Here is a 19,613-nt window from a genome sequence, read left to right as displayed (position 1 = left end):
CGAGTCATCACGGCACAGCAGGCAGTGATCTGTAGTGATAAAGCTGCTGCATCAAATTACTTTTTAAGGATGGATTCCTGACGTCTGTCCTGGGCATCCTTGAGTGCCGCTCCTCCTTCGACTGGAATGGTAGTGTGCTTCGCGACAGTTCAGACCATGGCGTCCACTTTGGGAAACACCAGGAGTTCTTTGGCTGAGGGATCCCAGTGGCTATAGGGCTTCTAGGGCCCATCCTCCTTTGAAACTGGCCTCCGGAGCATTCCATTCCAGATCGATCAGTTGTTGTACGGCTTGTAGCAACGGGAAATGGCGTGAGGCCTGACGGAGCCTGACCAGAAGAGGGTTCGTCTTTGGTTCCGCTGTGGCACTTGTGCCCGGGATGGCCAGTTCCCGCAGGCTCAGAGACATGAGGTCTGGTAACTCATCTCTGGAGAAGAAACGCAATATGGTACAGTATGATTCCGTTCCTGGAGGGATTTCTCCTTCCTCCAGGGAGTCTGGTTCTTCCTCCGAGGTGTCCGTGTCCCCTAAGAGGAGGCTTTTGTCCAGAGAGGGCCTGTCTCGGGGAGGCAGAGAGGGGCCTGGAAGGTTTTGGTCTTCTGGTGGAGACTGTGGCTGTGTCACCGGTGGCACAGATTGTGCCTGGACAAAGGTTTGCAGTCCTTTGAAGAATTCTACCCAGGAAAAGGGAGGACCCTCGTACCGGATCGGGGTCTGGCCCTTACGGGGCTGATCAACCCGATAGGACAGATGCCGGCTGGTGATCTGTGCGGCTATCCGAGCCTCGGAGACCTTAAAAGTGATTTCTACCTTACCTTGTCTCGGCGTTTCCCGGTCTTGGGCCGGGCTGTCTCCGGCTGCGGGGGGAGAAGGAAAAGTACCTTCATCACCGCGCGTAGTCTTGCACCCACTGCCTCTCAGACGCTCCCGTTCCTGAGGGCTAAGCCCACGCCAAGAACCGGCTACCGGACAGAGGCTTACCTCTGAGGTTTCTCAGAAATCACCTCACGAATTCTCGACTGGGGGAGGGACCCTTAGGTATCACCGCAGGAGAGCGGAGCTCGTCTGTAGAGGTAAGATTACTTCTTTGCCAAGCACCAGCTGGTGTGTCGCGGCTCCTGGAGTCCTACAGCCCCAGGTATACTTCCCTTTACCCTTCTTCTTGCCCCCGCGGGCCAATTGGAAGCCTCTTCCCTTCATCCTGCCAGTGGGAGGAGGAAGCTGCTGATTGGCCAGTGGGGCAGGAAGAAGGGGGCATCTCACAGCCCGGGGGGTGGGGTGGTTTGAGGGGGGCTAGGAGGAGTGGCAGTGTCCAGGCCCGTGGCAGCAAAGAAACCCGACCCTGTGGCTGCCACAGGTTGGAAGTGCTGAAATTAAACACAGCAGCAAGCCACAAAGAAAGAGGCCAGCTGTGCCAGGATTTCCTGCTTCCAAAGTGGCAGGGAACCGCGATAGAGTAGGGATTCCCCAAAGCGGCAGTGAGTCACAAGCACGAAGAGAGGCAAATGAAATATACCTGAAAAACTATGAAAAACACTTAACAGGGAAGGCTGTTTTCTATATTTAGAAAAAGGAATCAGTATAATACTGCAGGCAATATCCTTTTATTGGACTAACTTACTACACTTGTGAATAGAGGATTAACTTGACAAGGCAGTACAACTCTGAAAAGTCAACTACAAACATTGAGACAGTAAAAAAAAAAAAAAAAAGTAACCTACATTTTAGCTTATCTTTATTTCTATATACTGGCATGACAACCAATTTTTGAGAGACATTTCTTCTGCCATCGAATGACCTGTACATACCATCTGCAGGGCCAGGGTGTGCAGTGTCTCATCATCATCTTCTACTTTAAAAGTGAAGGCAGTGGTGCTGGCTGACAACTCACAGCCTGGTTAAAAGAAAGATAATATATTAGGAAATCAACCCTGGAACTCTAGGCTCTGAATAATATCGTGCAAAAGTAACCCGAGCAACAAGCTTCACTGTGTTATATTGCATTCCTTTGCTCCTGAAGGCTGGTGCATGATTATTTTAGAGCATTTTTTTTAGGCCAAGAATTAAGCAGAGTCCAGTTTAGACAGGGAGAATACAGTTACTACAATTCTGCACAGCTTTTAAGTCAGAAGCACTGGGTAAAATGTATATTTGAAAAAGCAAAGGCTAGTGCCTTAAGAATTCAACAATCAACATATTGCTATATATTTTTCACAAATTAATAACATGTACATTTGATATACAAAGAAAGGAAGTCTACATGTGGAAAGGGCACTCTACCTTCCCTCTGCAGTGGCCAAAACTAAAAAGTCGATATTGTAAGGGCAAAAAAACATTTTTTGCTAGAAAAATAAAGATAAGAGGCCACAGTGGTTTTCTAAAGTGGCTGGAAAGGTATATGAGGGGGGGGGGAGGGGGGATTCTACTTCACAAAAGTGAAAGTAACATAGTAAATGACAGCAGATAGAAAGCCAAATGGTCCCATCCAGTCTGCCCAGCAAAATATTTACAGCCATAACTGTTACTCCATGCAGACTGCCCTCATGCGGAAATGTTACCGCTAAAGTTATTACAGGTTACCCTATTTCTTCATTTCTATCTTGCAGCCAATAAGGATCTTCTGTTTATTCCAAGCCCTTCTGAACTCCATTACCATTCCTGTCTTCACTACCTCTTCCAGGAGGATATTTCATGCATCCACAACTTTCTCCATGAAGAAATACTTCCTGTTTCCGAGTATCCCTCATTCTACAGCTTCTTTTCCATCGGAAAAGATTTGATTCCTGTGAATTATTAATACCTTTCAGGTACTTAAAAGTCTGTATATCTCCCTGTCCCTCCCTCTCCTCTAGGGTATACATATTTTAGGTCATGTAGTCTTAACTCTAAACTCTTTCCATGCAGAGCCCATACCATTTTGGTTGCCTCTCTCTGGACTGCTTCTATCCTGTTTGTTCTTTTTTGAAATATTCTCTCCAGACCTGAACACAATGCTCCAGGTGAGTCCTCATCAATGACTTGTACCAGAGCATTTCTTTCTTTTTTCCTGCTGGTTAAGCCTCTCTATGCAGCCCAGCACCTCTATGGCACGACCAGTTTGTCACATTGCTTCACTATGGAAGAGCCTGAAAACTATAGGCCAATTAGTCTGACCTTGGTGGTAAGTTACTGGAATCATTGCTAATACAGAGGATAAGGCAGTTTCTGGAATCCATCTTGTCAGATGAATCTAATCAATTTCTTTGACTAGGTGACCAGAGTTAGAGCAAGGGAGAGTGTTTGATGCAGTGGATTTTAGCAATACCTTTGACATAGTTTTGCATACGCGACTTATAAAAAAAAAAAAAAAAAAAAAGAGCAGTCTAGATATAGGCCCTAAAGTGTCACAGAAACTGGTAGAGTGGGAGGCTACAAAGAGTAGAAGTAAACTGAGGTCATGCCAAAGGAAAGCAGAGTTGCTTACCTGTAACAGGTTTTATCCCAGGACAAGCAGGATGATAGTCCTCACATATGGGTGACATCACTGGACGGAGCCCTATCATGGAAAACTTTCTATCAAAGTTTCTAGAAACGTTTGACTGGCACACTGAGCATGCCCAGCATGCCATGATCCCTCAAGCCACAGGGTTCTCGTCTCCCTTCAATCTTCTTTTTTCCGCGCTGCAGTTAGCCTCACGGTTAAGGAGCCCTGTGTGTCTCCACACAATTTTTCCTCATGGAAAATCTAATAACTTCTCAAAACAAATCCCCTCATTGGGGTCTCCCAGTCTCGGGTAACTTTTTTCCAATCGATCGGTGACAACATTATATTTGCAGTCGATACCGTTCCTTTATTTTTTCGGTACCCGCAGGGATGGCTGTCCGGCCTTTTACAATGGCAACCGATTTTAAAAAATGCCAGAATTGCCACTGTACTATGTCTACAATCGATCCACGTATCGAATGTGTTCTTTGCCTCGGCCCCGGACACAAAGTCTCATCATGTCCATAGTGCGCCGAGATGACTTCTAAAGCCGTGACATGACTCCCAAGATGCAATCCTGCCTGGGTAGAACAGAAGGAGATGAAATCTGTTAGCCAATTGGATATTGTCTTTTTGGCAACGGTAACGCCTAACTTATTCTTATCAAAAGAAACAAAAGTTGGGTGGACTGTCTATGGGTTTCTGTCCGCTCCAGATAGAAGGCTGAGACTCGCTTGCAGTCCAAACTGTGTAGTGCTTATTCACCTTGGTGCGAGTGGGGTCTGAGAGAGAAAATTGGCAGAACGATTGACTGGTTAAGATGGAAATCCGTCGGGAGAAGGAGCAGGGGGAAAAAGGTTTCTTTGTAACAATTACCTCTCGTCTGAGCCTGAACTTTCCTGGAGAAGGTAAAGACTGTTTGTTTGCTTCCTGGTTCCTGGGGTGACGCCCACTGAACAGCACGTCGACGTTAACAGCTGGGCTGGAGCTTAAAAGCCAGTCTCCCTCGGCGCTTGTCGCCATCCCGGCGCGTGTCGCTACCAGGGAATTTTTGGGCTTCATTGGACACAAGTAAAGTGAGTAATCACTTTATATTTTCTCCCTGCTCCCAACCCGCCCAGGTTAGAGTTTTAAATTGGAGAAGACTTGGAGAAAAGTAATATCTGGTATCACTATATACAATTCTTAATAAAATGCCGCATACAAAAAGAAAGGCAAAGATAAGAGAGGCAACACCCCCCTCTCTATCTGAGCCACATCAATCTCAGATACCAGCAATCTTTTCATCCACTCCTAGAATAGAGCCGGAGGAGGTGGTCATTGTAGATCAAAGCACTGAGCGGGCGCCTGATCTACCGACCGAAACATCTTTGAGCCCCGGAGCTCCGTGTACCCCTCCACCGCCACAAGTAAATTCTTTGGAAGTATCAAAAGTTTCTTTATCTTTAACTGAAGGCAATGGAGAGGTCCTGGCTAATAAGGGGAAAGAAGAATCAGGCACAGGAATAGATTTGAAAGTTTTACCACCTAAACCAAACGAAATAACACTTGATTCCCTATGGTCTGCTATTGTCTCTCTCGAAACTGCAATAATAAAACTAACACAGCAAACTACAGATGCAAATCTGCAAACAAAAAATGTGGAATCTTCATTAGAAAAAATGAACAAGGAAAAACAAGGAGTGGAACTAAGATTGAATGCGCTTGAAACCTGCCATCAAAGGTTTACAAAAACAGAGACATTACACACAACAAGAGATTAGAGATGATTGAGAATCAACAAAAGTACTTAAACCTAAGAGTACTCAATTTCCCTAAGCTCAATCTAGTCTCACCCTTGGACATGTTTAAGGAATATTTATCATGTATATTGAAATGGCCTGAGAAATCAATGCCTACTATATCTAAAATATACTATGTGGATATTAAGAGTAACATAGCCGAGGGAAAGAAAGAGGAGGGATTGCCATTAAATTTATCAGAAGTGTTAGAAATGACCTTAGAATCAAAAATTGAGGATAGAACTACCCTACATGTTAGTTTTGTTTTTGCAACAGATAGGGATGCTATATTCAGATTGTTTATGAAGAAAAGAACAGAACTCTTCCACGGTGGAAAGATCTGGGTTTACCCAGATCTTTCCAGAACAACTCAATTAAGGAGAAAAAAATTCCTAGAATTAAGAACAGACGTGGAAAGTAAAGGTAGGAAAATGATTGTAAAATATCCATGTAGGTGTGAAGTTTGGAGAAATGGTCAAAAATATGTTTATTTTGAGATAACACAGTTAAAAAAGTTTCTTGAATCTTCCCCCTCGTGAAAATTAGCAACAGGAACGAAGCAAAAAAATATATATATATCTAGGTTTGTCTTTTCCTTTTTCAATTGTAAAAGGTATTCCTGTTTTCCTTAAACCGCTCAAATTTCTTTCTCAATCCTGGAGCATTACCTCTCACATTTCTTATTGCAGATTAGAGATATATACCTCAGTTATTATTGATAACAGTATGGAAAATCTGTAACCAATTGTTTATTTTCTTCTATGTAAGATTGTTAAAATCAGCATAAATAAAAAATTAAAAAAAAAAAAAAAGATGGAAATCAGTCACCACTTTAGTCAGGAATTTAAGACCACCCTGTTATGATAAAACTTAGTGTAAGGTGGATAAGTCACTAAAGCCTGGAGCTTACTGACCCTGCACGCTGAAGTGACCACCACCAAAAATATGACCTTCCAGGTCAAGTACTTCCGGTCACAGGTGAGCAGTGGCTCAAAAGTAGCTTTCATCAGCTGAACTAATATCACGTTGAGGTCCCAAGACCTGAGCCTTGAGCTTCTTGTCTGGTGGCACCATGGCTTGTGCGCGTAGAATTGCAGAAACCCCCGGTTTGCACGTTCAAGTGTATGTTGGGAGGCTTAGTTATACGCTCCGGCCATGCCGAAGTTGTGCATGTAGGTCGGATGCGCCCTCAATAAGATGCGTGTGCCACTGTGCACACAGATTTATGAATGCGCCCAGCACACTTGAGCTCGTCGCTGTGCACCCAGCACCCTCGTGCACGTCGTTGTGCGCATGGCACTTATGCGCACGCCCATGTGCACACAAGTGATTTGTGCGCACGGATCAAATCGGCGGACAGGGCGGTGATCAAGGGAAAATGGCGCCTGCAACCACGCGAGCAATATGGCGACCACCACGGAGGGTCTCCACGTGGGAGGACCCTCGTATCGGACCGGGGTCTAGCCCAGACGGGGCTGATCAACCCGGTAGCACTGAAGCCGGCGGGTGATCTGTGTGGCTATTCGAGCCTCGGAGGCCGGAGACTTTTAAGGAAGTTTTCTACCTTACCTTGTCTTGTGGGGGGGGGGGGGGGGGGGGAAGGTACCTTCACTGCCGCGCTCGAAGTTGCACCCGCTGCCTCTCAGCCACACCCGTTGCCGGGGGCTAAGTCCACACCGGGAACCGGCTGGGGGATAGAGGCCTACCTCTGAAGGATCGCGGAAATCACCTCAGGAATTCTCAACTGGGGGAGGGACCCATAGGTATCACCGCAGGAGAGCAGGGCTCGTCTGTAGATGTAAGATTTCTTCTTAGTTTTGGATTTCTTTTGTTAGAATACTCTATTGCTGTGCAAGCGTGTATATAGTCCCAAACTGCTATGGAGACTGAGAAATACTGAAGAGCAGAACTTCCTGCAGAGGTATATGTACTAGGACTGACGTCAGACTGAAATCTGACTCCGTCTCCAACTGCTGTCAGGAGCACACTATACTCATTGGTCCTGAGTCCATCTGCTACACGCTAGGAAAGGTGGTATTAATGCCTCTGTAGAGACCTCATTTGGAGTACTGTATACAAGTCTGGAGCCCACAACTTGAAAAGGATAAAACAGACTAGACTGTCCACACAGCACCTACTAAAATGATCTATGGCCTTCATAATAAAGCATATGGGGACAAACAAATATTTAAACATGTATACCCCTGAAGGAAAGGAGGAAAAGGGGAAATAAACATTTAAATACCTCCAAGGAGTAAATAGACAGGAGGTGGGTCTCTTTCAAGGGAAAGGTAACTAGAATAAGGGATCATGGGATGAGAGTAAAAGGTGAAGGACTTCGGAATAATCTAAGGCAGGACCTATAATATGGAACACCATGCCGGTGGAAATCAGATTGCAAAGAGACAACAAAACCTTCAGGAAAAAATTTAAAACATGGCTATTTAAGCAAGCATACCACAAAGAGAATTGAGAGTAGAACCCAGGGAAATGTTAGTTGCGGTCAGGCAAACACACACACACACCTTTCTTCTTAAAGTGTGTTTTCTCTTTTTTATATTCTAAATTCTTCTTTTTATTTTAAACAAAGAACTAAAGTTAAGTAATACTAATCTTATAGCGGAGTAAGAAAAACTGGACATAACACCCACCAAATAATATTTATTATGAAATTATATTACAGTATTTTGATGGCACCTGTTTAAGAGTTAGAATTCTAGACACTTTATACAACATATAGTTTTTGTGCCCTATTGTGAACCGTTTTGATGGCACCCACTTAACGACGGTATAGAAAAGATTTTAAATAAGGAAATGCTTCTTTACAGAAGGGTGGTGGACACAAACAGCCTCTCTGTGGCAGTGGTGGAGACAAGGATAATATTAGTATTAAATAGAGCATGGGACAAACAGAGGACCTCCAAAGGGAGGACGGACTATAAAGCTGAGCAGATAATGTGGACTGGCTGGCTGGATGGGCTGTCTGGTCTTCACCTGCCATCATGTTTTTTTCTTTGAATAGTTATCTGGGTAATTTTGCCACTTACAGTCTTACTAAATATTTTGGGGGAAAAAAGTAGTGGGTAAGCAGTAGCAGGTCTCCCCCCACTCCTCAAAAAATGTATCTTCAAAATAAATGTAGTAGCAAAGTGGCACTGTTCCTCCATCTCCATCCTTCAAAAAAGTGTGGGCACAAACCCCAACCCAGAAAAGTGTCCCCAAAGCAGAACAAGTAGAGAATAGGCTCTTGCCACCGAATACTAAATGTGGCTAGCTCCAACAGCTTCCAGTACTTAGTATTAAAATGTATTCCTTTCACTTCAGCATGTACAGACCAATTCCCCTTCAGAACTTACAGAGAGAAGGAGCCAGTTTCCTTTCAGTACAGAGTTCTGAAGGGAACAAATAAATACTAGACATCAGGAGAGTAGAGGGTAGGAGCCTCTCCTCCTACTGTTCTGAGGGCATTTTTGGGTTTGTTTGTAAGGGGAGGGGGTAAAATTCACTACACTTTTTGATGATAGGGAATGGAATAGGGGATTCGACTGCTGATCAACTGATAGGGTTTTTAGTTATTCAGCTAATTTTAGGACAACAATTTTTTCAACCAAGTTAGCTGGATAAATTTTAGTCATGAACATGGATTGCTCCATGCCTTTAATCTGTCTAAAATTTAGCTGGTGAACTAAGAAATTTTTAAATGCTGTGTTTTTTCTGGTTAACGCCAAAAAGTTAGATAGATAAATGCTTTGAATATTAACCTCTAAATTTTCACATTACATAATAAAAAGGTATGCACCTTTTAAAATGTGGCATTATTGTCCAGCTTTTAGAAATCTCCTTTCCCAAGTTTTCTCCTCTAGTCATGCATTGATTAGATTTACTTAAGATTTGTTAACAGTATGAGGTGGCTAAGAGGAACTTTCAACACAAATATTTGTTGCAAACGGAGACATCTGTGAATGTTTAAAAAAAACCTGAATAGAATCTCTCATTATGAACACGAAAATTAGGTGTCCAAATTAATTATGTTATAATATAACTAAAGCTGAGCGTGGTGAGATTGTCTGGGCAGACTGGATGGACTGCATATTTATCTGCCTCATGTTATCTTTCTATGACTTAGCCCAGCAAAAAGGTATATCTTGTTTGTTAACCCTTATTTCTAAATATTTTAACACTTCTTACAAAAAGTGTGATCAGCGCCGCCAAAGTCTCCTCTTTATGGGGCCAATGTAATAAGACCCACAGCAAAACAAGCGCTAGTTATGAGCACGGATTTTGATCATCACACACACACACGGCTAAAGCTGGTGCCTCCACAGGATGTTAAAAAATAAAAATTATGCAAGTTTGCGTGCGAAAATCCATGCACACATGAAGAAACGCATGGACCTAAGCGTGATAAGCAAGTTTGCCTACCGTAAACGGTGTTTCCGTAGATAGCAGGATGAATTAGCCATGCTGTCTGGGTGCGTCGCGACCGGGTCAGTAGGCGGAGTTTTCTCAGATAGTACAGAGAATTCTGAACGGCTGCGCAGTGAGGTTCTCACGCAACTGCAGTTTTACCTCAGTCTCTTGTAACTGAGAGAGATGTACGTGGAAATAGGTTTTGCTTAGTTGTAGACTGTCTAGGGAGGAAGGCCGGGAACACATGGCTAATTCATCCTATAGAAACACCATTTACGGTAAGCAAACTTGCTTTTTCCCCCCCATCGATAGCAGGCTGAATTAGCCATGCTGTCTGGGACTCCCAAGGTCCTGGGTGGTGTCCAGGTATTATGTTCTTTAGGTGAGAACACTACCCTTCAACAAAGGTAGACAGTCTTACGTAGGTGCAAGGGTTGACAAGACTGCCGAACCCATGGCTGCATCAGAAGAAGTTTGCTGTTCGAGACAGTGTGGAGAGAAGACCTAGTTGCCGCTTTGCAAAGGTCTATCAGCGGAACATTTCTTAAATGTGCAACAGACACCGCTGTTGCACGAATTTGGTGTGCTTTTCATCGTGTTCAATGGCATATCATGCTTATTGTAGCAGAATGTTAAGCATTGGGATAACCAACTGGCCAGAGTTCTCTTGGAGACGGGTTGGTTCGGAGAGTTTGGATTAAAGGAGAGAAACAGCTTAGACGGTCTGGATTCAGAATGTGTTCTTTGCTTGTCATAAGCCAGCGCTCACTTACAGTCTAAGGAATGGAGAAGTCTATCCTTGTCATTATCATGAGGCTTAGATTTGAAGACTGGAAGTGTAATGGACTGGTTGATGTGAAAAGCTGAGACCACTTTAGGAAGGAAGGCAGGATGAGGACAAAGCGTGACTTTATTATGGTAGAATTATAAGTAAGGGGAATAATGAACCAAGGCTTGAAGTTCACTTACTCTCCCTTGCTGATGTTACGGCAACCAGGAATATCATTTTCCAGGTAAGGTATTTAACATGGCAGGAATCTAGAGGTTCAAAGGGGGGCAGCATTAATTGTTCTAGGACAATATTGAGATTCCATAGTATAGGCAGTTTTGTGACTGGTGGTCGAAGACATAACATGCCACGCATGAATCTGGAAATTAAAGGATGGTTAGAAATGGGAAGTCCATTGTGAGAGGGATGAAAAGCTGCAATGGCGCTGATATGTACTCGAACCGAAGCCAAACCAGCCAAGTAGAGAGTAGGGAAATACTCCAGGAGATGCCTTACTGTTGTAGAGTAAGGGTCCAACCTTTTTGGTTTGCACCATTCCGAGTAACGACGACACTTTCCTGCGTAGTTACGCCTGGTAGAAGGTTTTCTGGATGCAATGAGAATGTCTTCCAGTTGAGATGGAAGTCTTAGATGGTTTAATACGTGCCGTTCAACCGCCATGCAGTTAGGTGAAGGGATCGATGCATTGGATGAAGCAGGGTTAATAGTTGTGGATGGTTCTCCAGTAGAATTGGTGGGCGAATGGATAGTCGCATGAGATACGCATACCATGGCTGCCTTGGCCATGATAGGGCTATGAGGATCATATCCGCTGTGTCTCGTATGCATTTTTGTATCGTTCTGGATATTAGAGGAATGGGAGGGTAAGCGTATAATAAGCCCTCTGTCATTGGAATGAGGAAAGCATCCGGAGCATGACGAAGTTGGCTTGGGTAGATGGAGCAAAATATCTGTGTTTGACGGTTGCTCTCTGTGGCAAAGAGTGCTTGGGAAGCCCCACTGTTGGAAAAGGCTTGATGCAACTTCCCAATTCAAGGTCCATTCGTGGGGATGGAAAATGCTGCTGAGGCGGTCCGCCGTTACGTTGTCTAACCCGGGAAGGTAAGTGGCTTGTATCAAGACCTCGTTTGATATTGCCCAGGTCAGTATGCGAAGTGCCTCCCAACAGAGTATCCAGGAACCTGACCCTCCTTCCTTGTTTACGAAGAACATGGCCACCTGTGGTTGTCTATGTATACCATGAGACATTTTCCCCGAATTTGGAAAGAGAAGGTCTGAAGTGCTCTCCAAATGGCTCGATTTGATGGTTGTTCTCATGAGGAGACCAGCGACCCTGAGTTTTTAAGATGCCTAAATGGGCTCCAGAGCCCTTCCTGGATGCATCCGTTGTGAGTGTGATTTGATGAGGAGGTAACTGAAATGGTGCTCCTGAGTTCAGGTGGCTGATATCTAGCCACCAATGAATGTCTGTGAGCATTTGTGTGGTAAGATGCACTCTGGTCAAGAGTGGTTGCCAGTACCGAGACCATTGATTCTTGAGTCCCCATTGTAGGCGGCGCATGTGCAGTCTCATGTAGGGAACAACATGGATGGCTGCCGCCATATGACCCAGCAGCTGAAGGATCTTGCGTGCCGATGCATGTGATTGATTGAATAGATGCTGCGCAAGTGAGGACAGAGTTTGAATCTTGTCTTGTGGAAAGTATGCATTTTGTTGGGCTGTATCGATGAGCACCCAATTGAATTGTAGAGACTGGGTCGGATATGGATTGGACTTTTCGTAATTGATTATAAATCCTAATGTCTGAAGACAATTGATTGTTTGGAACATGTGAATCTTCAAGGTAGTCTGATCTGAGGCTACCAAAAGCCAGTCGTCGAAATAGGGAAAAATCTGGATCAAGAGCTGTCGGAGGTGAGCCACCACCACCGCTAAATATTTTGTGAATACCCTCGGGGCTGAGGATAGGCCAAAGGGTAGAACTTTGAATTGATAGTGGTTGTTTTGAACTTGGAAACAAAGGTAGTGCCAGGAGGAAGGGTGCATGGGTATATGGGAATAAGCATCTTTTATTTATTTATTTAAAAAATTTTCTATACCGTCGTTAAGTTAAATACCATCGCAACGGTTTACAGAAGGGCACGATAAAGAGAAATATGGGTGGTATAGATTACAAATTACTCGTGTGCCATCATAGTATGGTAACAATGTAAAATAATAAACTAGGTGTGTAAATTAAACCTGATTGTTAGGAACAAATTAGGCAGTTTGATTTTAACATTAATATGCTTATGTAGGTCACTAAAAACTTCTAGCTTGGTGCATCCTTATCGCTCAACTATTTTTCTCCTTTTCTTTATCTTTATAACATGCTTGTTTAAAAAGCCAGGTTTTCAGATTAGTTTTGAATAATTTCAGATTTGTCTGTAGTTTATTTCGAGTGGCATGGTATTCCAGAGTACAGGACCAGCCAGTGACAGTGCTCTTTCCCTTACTTGTGTGAGATGTGCTGATTTGACAGAAGGGACAGTTAGTAGAGCTTTATTTGCAGATCTCAGGTTTCTTTGTGGTACATGCACGCGCAGTGACGTGTTAAGCCAGTCGGCTTTATCATCGTGGATTAGTTTATGGATTATACAAAGTGCTTTATATTGTATTCTTTGTTCAATTGGAAGCCAGTGGAGTTCAGCAAGTGTTCCCGTAATATGATCACTCTTTTTTTTTGCCTGTCAAAACTCTGGCAGCGGAATTTTGCAATATTTGCAGAGGCCAAATTGTAGATTGAGGTAGTCCTAACAGCAGGGAGTTACAATAATCTGTGCTAGCGAATATCATTGCTTGTAGAACTGTGCGAAAATTGTTAATCGTTAATAGGAGGTTTTAGTCTTCTTAGCATCCTTCAGGTTTTTTTTTTTTATATATCAACATTCGATCTGAGATATCACATCGGTTTACATTCAGGTACTGTAGGTATTTCCCTATCCCCAGAGGGCTTACAATCTAAGTTTGTACCTGAGGCAATGGAGGGTAAAGTGACTTGTCCAAGGTCACAAGGAGCGACAGTGGGACTTTAACCCTGGTCTCCTGGTTTGTAGCCCACTGCTCTAACCACTAGGCTATTCCTCCTGCTACAACCCAGCGATTGTAGCCAATTGCTGGGTTGTAGAAGGGGAAGAATACTCTTGAGAGAGGTCATTTTGAATTTTTCTTTTTGAATGTATTTGTTGAGGTTTAGCAAGTCTAAGATTGGTCAAAGACCTCCGGACTTTTTTGGAATGAGGAAATAGTGGGAGTAGAACCCTTGATTTCCCAATGATCTTGGGATCGCTTGAATTGAGTTCTGTTCCTGTAGACTGAGTAACTGTTCCCGAAGGTGCAGGGAGTGGTTTTGATGTATTCCTTAGAAGGGGTTCATGAGGGAGAGGTGGAAGGGTTACAAAATGTATTTGGTAACCTTCTTTTCTAATGTTCAGTACCCAGCGATCTGAAGTAATCGCCTCCCAATTGGCATAAAAATGCTGGAGGCGACCCTCTATGTATAGTGGTGGAGGTGGCTCGGGGTAGCTCAAAAAGATGGAGTCTGCTTTGGAGGAGCTGCTGGAGTCTGCTTTTGAGCGCGTGGATGGTGAGATCGTCCACGGGAGGGATGAGATTGCAGTTGATAACGCTGGTGGGGATAATACTGCACCCGATAGGTGTGGTATGGCTTGAAAGGAGCCCTTGCATAAGATCATCTCCTGGAGGAAAAACAGAATCTCCTAGAGGAGGCAGGGGGGTCTACTGGTGATGTCAAAGATGTACAGCAGTATTCTGTTCCTTTAAAAGGGTAACAGTTTCCCCAAACTTATGTCCAAAAAGATTGTCTCCGAGACAAGATATATCCACCAACTTGTCAAGGACATCATTACGCATGGAGCTCACTCTCAACCATGCCATACACCGTGCTATTACCATAGCCGAGGATCTAGCAGAAGATTAAAATGATTCATAAATAGAACGAAGTAAATGTCTAAGACTTTCCTCCATATCTGTAAATGGCTGTGGTAAGGATTTATTTGAAGCTAGACTTATGGGACATAACCTCTGGAGGCATTCAAATAAATATTGAATGAAGTAAAATTGATGGTGTTGGATTTTTGTGGCTAGCGTGGAGGAGTGGTACACCTTTCGACCGAAATCATCCAATGATTTGTGGTCTTTTCCTGGTGGTGAATTTGCATAAAGTTTTGATCTTTTAGCTCGTAGTAATGCAGATTCCACGAAGACGGAGTTATGGGGTAATTGTGTGGATTCGTAGATCGTTGAGTTTCTCATCCAGTATTGTAAGTCTGTTTTTCTAGATGCAGTTGTGGTGGTAAAGGGTTTCTCCCACATTTTATGCAGAACTGCATCTAGAACAGCATGAGGTGGCAGAGCTGTGGGCTCTGGTGGCATTTCAAATATTTTGAGAATTCCAAGAACCTCTGAGTGAGGGTCGGGGACCCTTCCCGTTACAATATTTAATAGAGATCCTACTTTTTCGATGAACTTTGCATAGGATAAGTCTTTGGGAGGGGAGTACGGTTCTGGGAGACCCTCGGGAGGATCTGATGGGAATCCAGTGGATGAAGACGGCGATGTTGACTAGGGATGTGAATCGGATCCGATATCGGATCCGATTCTGGTTCCGATTCACATCTCTATAGATGTGAATCGGATCCGATATCGGATGTGAATCGGATCCAATATCGGATCCGATTCACATCCCTAATGTTGACCAATGTGAATGTCGATCTGGAATTGGAGACGGTTCCACCGACTGAGGTGGAAGTAGAGGACTTGGTACCACTGGTGGTAGAGGTGGAGAAGGAATTGGAAGCTGAGGATGCGCAGCCTCCAGATCCTGAAAAAAGGTATTTAACCCCAATGTAATTTGCGACATCACTTTAGATGCGAGGCGATGCTGTGAAGGTGCTCCTAGAAGCAAGTCTGGAGAAGGCCGGCGCAGTTCTGGGAGATGGAGAGAATGAGGTCGACAAAGAAAAGACCAATCAGAATGAGAACCTTCTGCACTTGAAGAGTCATAGAAATATAGAAATGATGGCAGAAGAAGACCAAACGGCCCATCCAGTCTACCCAGCAAGTTTCGCACTTTTTTTTTTCCCCCTCAGTAGTGGTCTGAATCGAGGTCTCCCTCTATTTCAGAATCTGACCTTGGAGATGTAGACAGCTGGATATGTTTTGTTTTTTGCGTCTTCTTAGCATGGTGTTGATCCTGTATTGAGGCAGGTGCTGGAGTTCTAGGTTGAGTAGAGTGTTTCGCACATTTTGCGTCACTATGTTTGGACCTGTGAAGTTTTGATTGACTCATTTTTGGTGCGTCATGCTGTGATGCTCCAGATGGTGATACGGCCTGCCCTGATGTGCCGTGTCCCACAGCGCCGTGCGCCCTTGCGTCGTGCTTTGATGCGCCATGTCTTGCGCCCTGCTCCAATGCGCCATGCGTCAAATGCCTCGGCCTTTTCAACTTTCCATGCTCAGAATGCCTCTTCTCTCACACACACACACATTCACTCTCACCAGGGACTTCATCTTCGCAGCGAGCAGAGCACACTCCGTTCACGGCACACAGGGGCCTTCGTCGTCGCCGCGAGTGAAGCGCATCCCACAGCACCCGGGAGCCTTCATCTTCGCACGCTCTGTTTGCGTCATGCCAGGGTCTCCTCTGCCATTTTCTGTGCAGAAAATGGCAATTCTACGCGGGGGGGGGGGGGGAATTATGCGCAAATTCTGCGCTTCACAGTAGCGCAGAATTCCCCCAGGACTACCAGTAATCCATGTAACACTTAGCCATGGAGGAGAACCAAAATAAACCATTCCACAGTCAAGGTAGGGAAGCTGGATTCAGCTGACTCCTAAGGAACAGGTAATTAATAGGAAGGAGTAATTTCTCATTTCCCAGCATCCAGTCAGATGAATCCAGAACAAATGGGATGTACCTAAGCTACTCCCGAATACAGTGGGAGGCTGCCCGCAGTCCAGTCAAAACTGCACATGCAAAGGCTGTGTCCTCCCGGGCCTGCACATCCAAACAATAATACCTGGAAAAAGCGTATAACAAGGATATTGCAGCTCTGCAAATGTCGATGGGAGACAATTTCACTTCCGCCCATGAAACTGCCTGAGTCCTAGTGGAATGAGCCCAGCATCAATGTTTACAACCGTGACTACTCCATAACTTAGCCAGCTATGGTAGCCCGCGAAGTCAGCTCTCCCTGCTTAGTACCACCATGAAGGACAAACAGGCGATCCGTCTTCCGTACAGGCTTAGTAACCTCCAGATACTGGACAATATGTCTCTTGACATCCAAGAGTCGCAACAGTTGGTATTTCTCTATATCTCTTTCTCTGTCCAGAGATGGCAGGGAAATGGACTGATTCGAGTGAAAGTCAGTGACCACCTTCAGTAGAAAGAAAGGAACAGTATGCAGCTGTACCACCCCTGGAGTAACCCGGAGGAATGGCTCCCGGCAAGACAAGGCCTGCAGTTCAGAAACCCTATGCGTAGAAATTGCCAAAAGAAACTGTTTTCAAGGTCAGTAATCGCAAGGTCAGATTACACACTGGTCTAAACGTGGGACTTGCTAAGAAAGCCAAAAACAAATTAAGACTCCATAAGGGCACCGGAAACTGCAAAGGAGGATGAAGATGTTTCACTCCTTTCAGGAAAACGAGCCACATCAGGATGATCTACCATTCACCTTCATGGCACTCCATGAAGTTAGCAAGTATCACATTTCAAACTAATCGGAGAAAATGTTTCACTCAATGCACAATTAAGCTCTGGAATGTGTTGCCAAAGGATATGGTTAGTACAGTTAGTGCAATTGGGTTTAAAAAAGGTTTGGATGAGTTCTTGGAGGAGAAGTCCATTAACTGCTATTAAATCAAGTTGACATAGGGAATAGCCACTGCTATTACTGGCATCAGTAGCATAGGATCTACTTTGGGAGGAGGCCCTACGCCAAAAAATCCTCCTTCGCTCTCTGTCTCTGTATTTTTTTTTTTTTAACTTCCCGGAGCTCAGCCTCAGCCGAATGCAGAGATGGTCTCCGGCTGCAGGGGTAGGGTCGGGGAAGGCATAATGCAAATTTATTTTCCTTATTTCTCTCTTTTTTTTTTTTTTTTTTTAAACCGAAGCATTTCCCAGTAGGGAGATGCATGTCCACCATCTGCTGGAGAAGGAGAATACTGGCAGGCTGATGTCACTGCAGGGTTATATATACTGTGACGTCAGACTCCATCTCTACCTGTTAGTAGAGTACATAACCCATTTGTTCTGGATTCATCTGACTGGAGGCTAAGAAACTGAGTGCTGCGGAAAACATGGCAAATATTTTCATGGGTGCCAAGATTGGTGCTCAGCTGGGCATGAATCTGGACACAGGTGCTCCGAAAGGCACATAGCTAAGCACAAATATTGCTGGAACAGCCTGCTCCTCACAATCCCTCCTCTCCACCTGCTCCCTCCGGATCTTCTCTCTCCTGCCCTGACCTCGGTCAGCTGCCAAATCTTCTGCTGCTATCATCCTTTGGCAAAGCCACAGGATAAAAAGTCACAGTAGCATTAGCGCAGCTCCCTGCATGGCCATGATTAGATAATGGTTTCCTTTGCATGCCATTAGCATCCACTTGCACAGAAATAAACACGGGTCAATAAGTGTGTTTGTATGCACTTTTTTCCATGAGCACAAAATCCTTATTACATCCCTATATAGGGCTTTGCGCAGGAAAACACGCATACATGTGCGTACAAACCCGCGGTAGCTTCAGCACATCTTATTTCATCGATCCCTATGAGACTAGTTATTAATCTAGTCCTACTAAGTTCCTTCAAAAAAATAGGACTCAAGAAAACAAAGTTGAATGATTGGAGTAACCCAGAAGCATTTGTAGTAAACTAGTAAGATTAGTTATTTATACTCACACGACACACCCAGAGAAAAGGGAACAAAAGACAAGGGCGAAGCACGGGGAGCGGAGGGGTCTGTGCAGAGCGAAGTCTCCTCGGTACACGTGCGAGGGTCCGCACACCGCCGCACCACGCTGCCCCCACGTGCGCCTCTTCTAGCTCTCCGCTAGCTACATAAGCTTAGCACTTACCGAAAAGAAAGCTATGGGCACTTGTGGTGAGCCGACCCCGGGTTCGGGGATGCTCACGGCTCTCCAGCTCCACGAACGTAGCCATAGCACGAGAGCAACACCAGCATTACCAGTAAACCAGCGAGTTCCGACTCCAACCGCCAACCTGTGACTGGCTAAACTCCGCCCCTTACATCACCCGTAGACGTAAGGACGGGCTGCCCACACACGTGCTTGGTTTTTTTTTTTTTTTTGTAACGTTGAACTTTATGTGTTCGGACACGAGTTAACTTTGAAGGTTCTCTTCCGAAGGTTTTTATAATTTCAATATGTATACGCTACCTTTCAGAAATTACAGTTGTAAAATCAATCAGAAATTAAATCACATAAGTATGACGAAGAGACAAGGGAATGATGCTGTTCGGTGCCATTTTCTAATGTAACAGTGTCGTGACACCTGCCACTGAGAACAGTATAGATCAAAACTTATTTCACATAGGGTGCCACGAACCAACATTAAAAGTTAACTTCCAAATAGAGAACACTGAAGTAGAGCAGTAAAAACCTCTACATTCTTAAAACTGATTTTGTTATGGCTAGCAACATCTTCACCTTCAGGGATGAAAAAAAAACAGTTCATAACTACTTCACAAGGTAGCAAGCAAATAACTTGCCTTATAAATGCCACCAGGCTTTGCCAGAAAATTTATTCATACTGCCATAAAAAGTATCACGCTGAACCTTTATAGAGAATTTGTGTATTATTAGAATAAAAAAAAAACCAAAGCACTATTATCGTGTAAAGATCAAACTGGACGCTGTCCGGTGCAGGTAAGGTCTCATCTATACATAATATCTCTGTAATAGTTTTCTATACCATTAACCTTAATATGACTACACACAAAGTAGAACCGTCTGATGTAGAGTACTATAGAAGACATCAGGCTGGTTGAGCAGCAGTTAGTGAGTTTAAAAAAAGTACATAAAATTAACAAACACTGGTAAGCTGGTAGAATTGTAAACATACAATGAACGAAATAAATATAA

At 44.2% G+C, this 19,613-nt stretch overlaps 1 protein-coding gene across 1 annotated transcript in view; it reads right to left on the bottom strand.

Annotated features, from left to right (window-relative positions):
• NPM3 (nucleophosmin/nucleoplasmin 3) overlaps positions 1–18,754 on the bottom strand; it is a 98,436-nt gene extending 79,682 nt beyond the window's left edge. The window contains exons 1-2 of the mRNA XM_029610212.1: positions 18,588–18,754; positions 1,809–1,894 (exon numbers count right to left, since the gene is read on the bottom strand). Of these exons, the coding sequence (XP_029466072.1) occupies positions 1,809–1,894; positions 18,588–18,672 (171 nt within the window). The 5' untranslated portion in view covers positions 18,673–18,754. The remainder of the gene's footprint in view (positions 1–1,808; positions 1,895–18,587) is intronic.
• Positions 18,755–19,613: the final 859 nt, after the last annotated feature.

Source organism: Rhinatrema bivittatum, chromosome 7, assembly GCF_901001135.1.
Source record: "Rhinatrema bivittatum chromosome 7, aRhiBiv1.1, whole genome shotgun sequence".
NCBI lineage: Eukaryota > Metazoa > Chordata > Amphibia > Gymnophiona > Rhinatrematidae > Rhinatrema > Rhinatrema bivittatum.
This window is presented reverse-complemented; position numbering and strand designations above follow the sequence as displayed.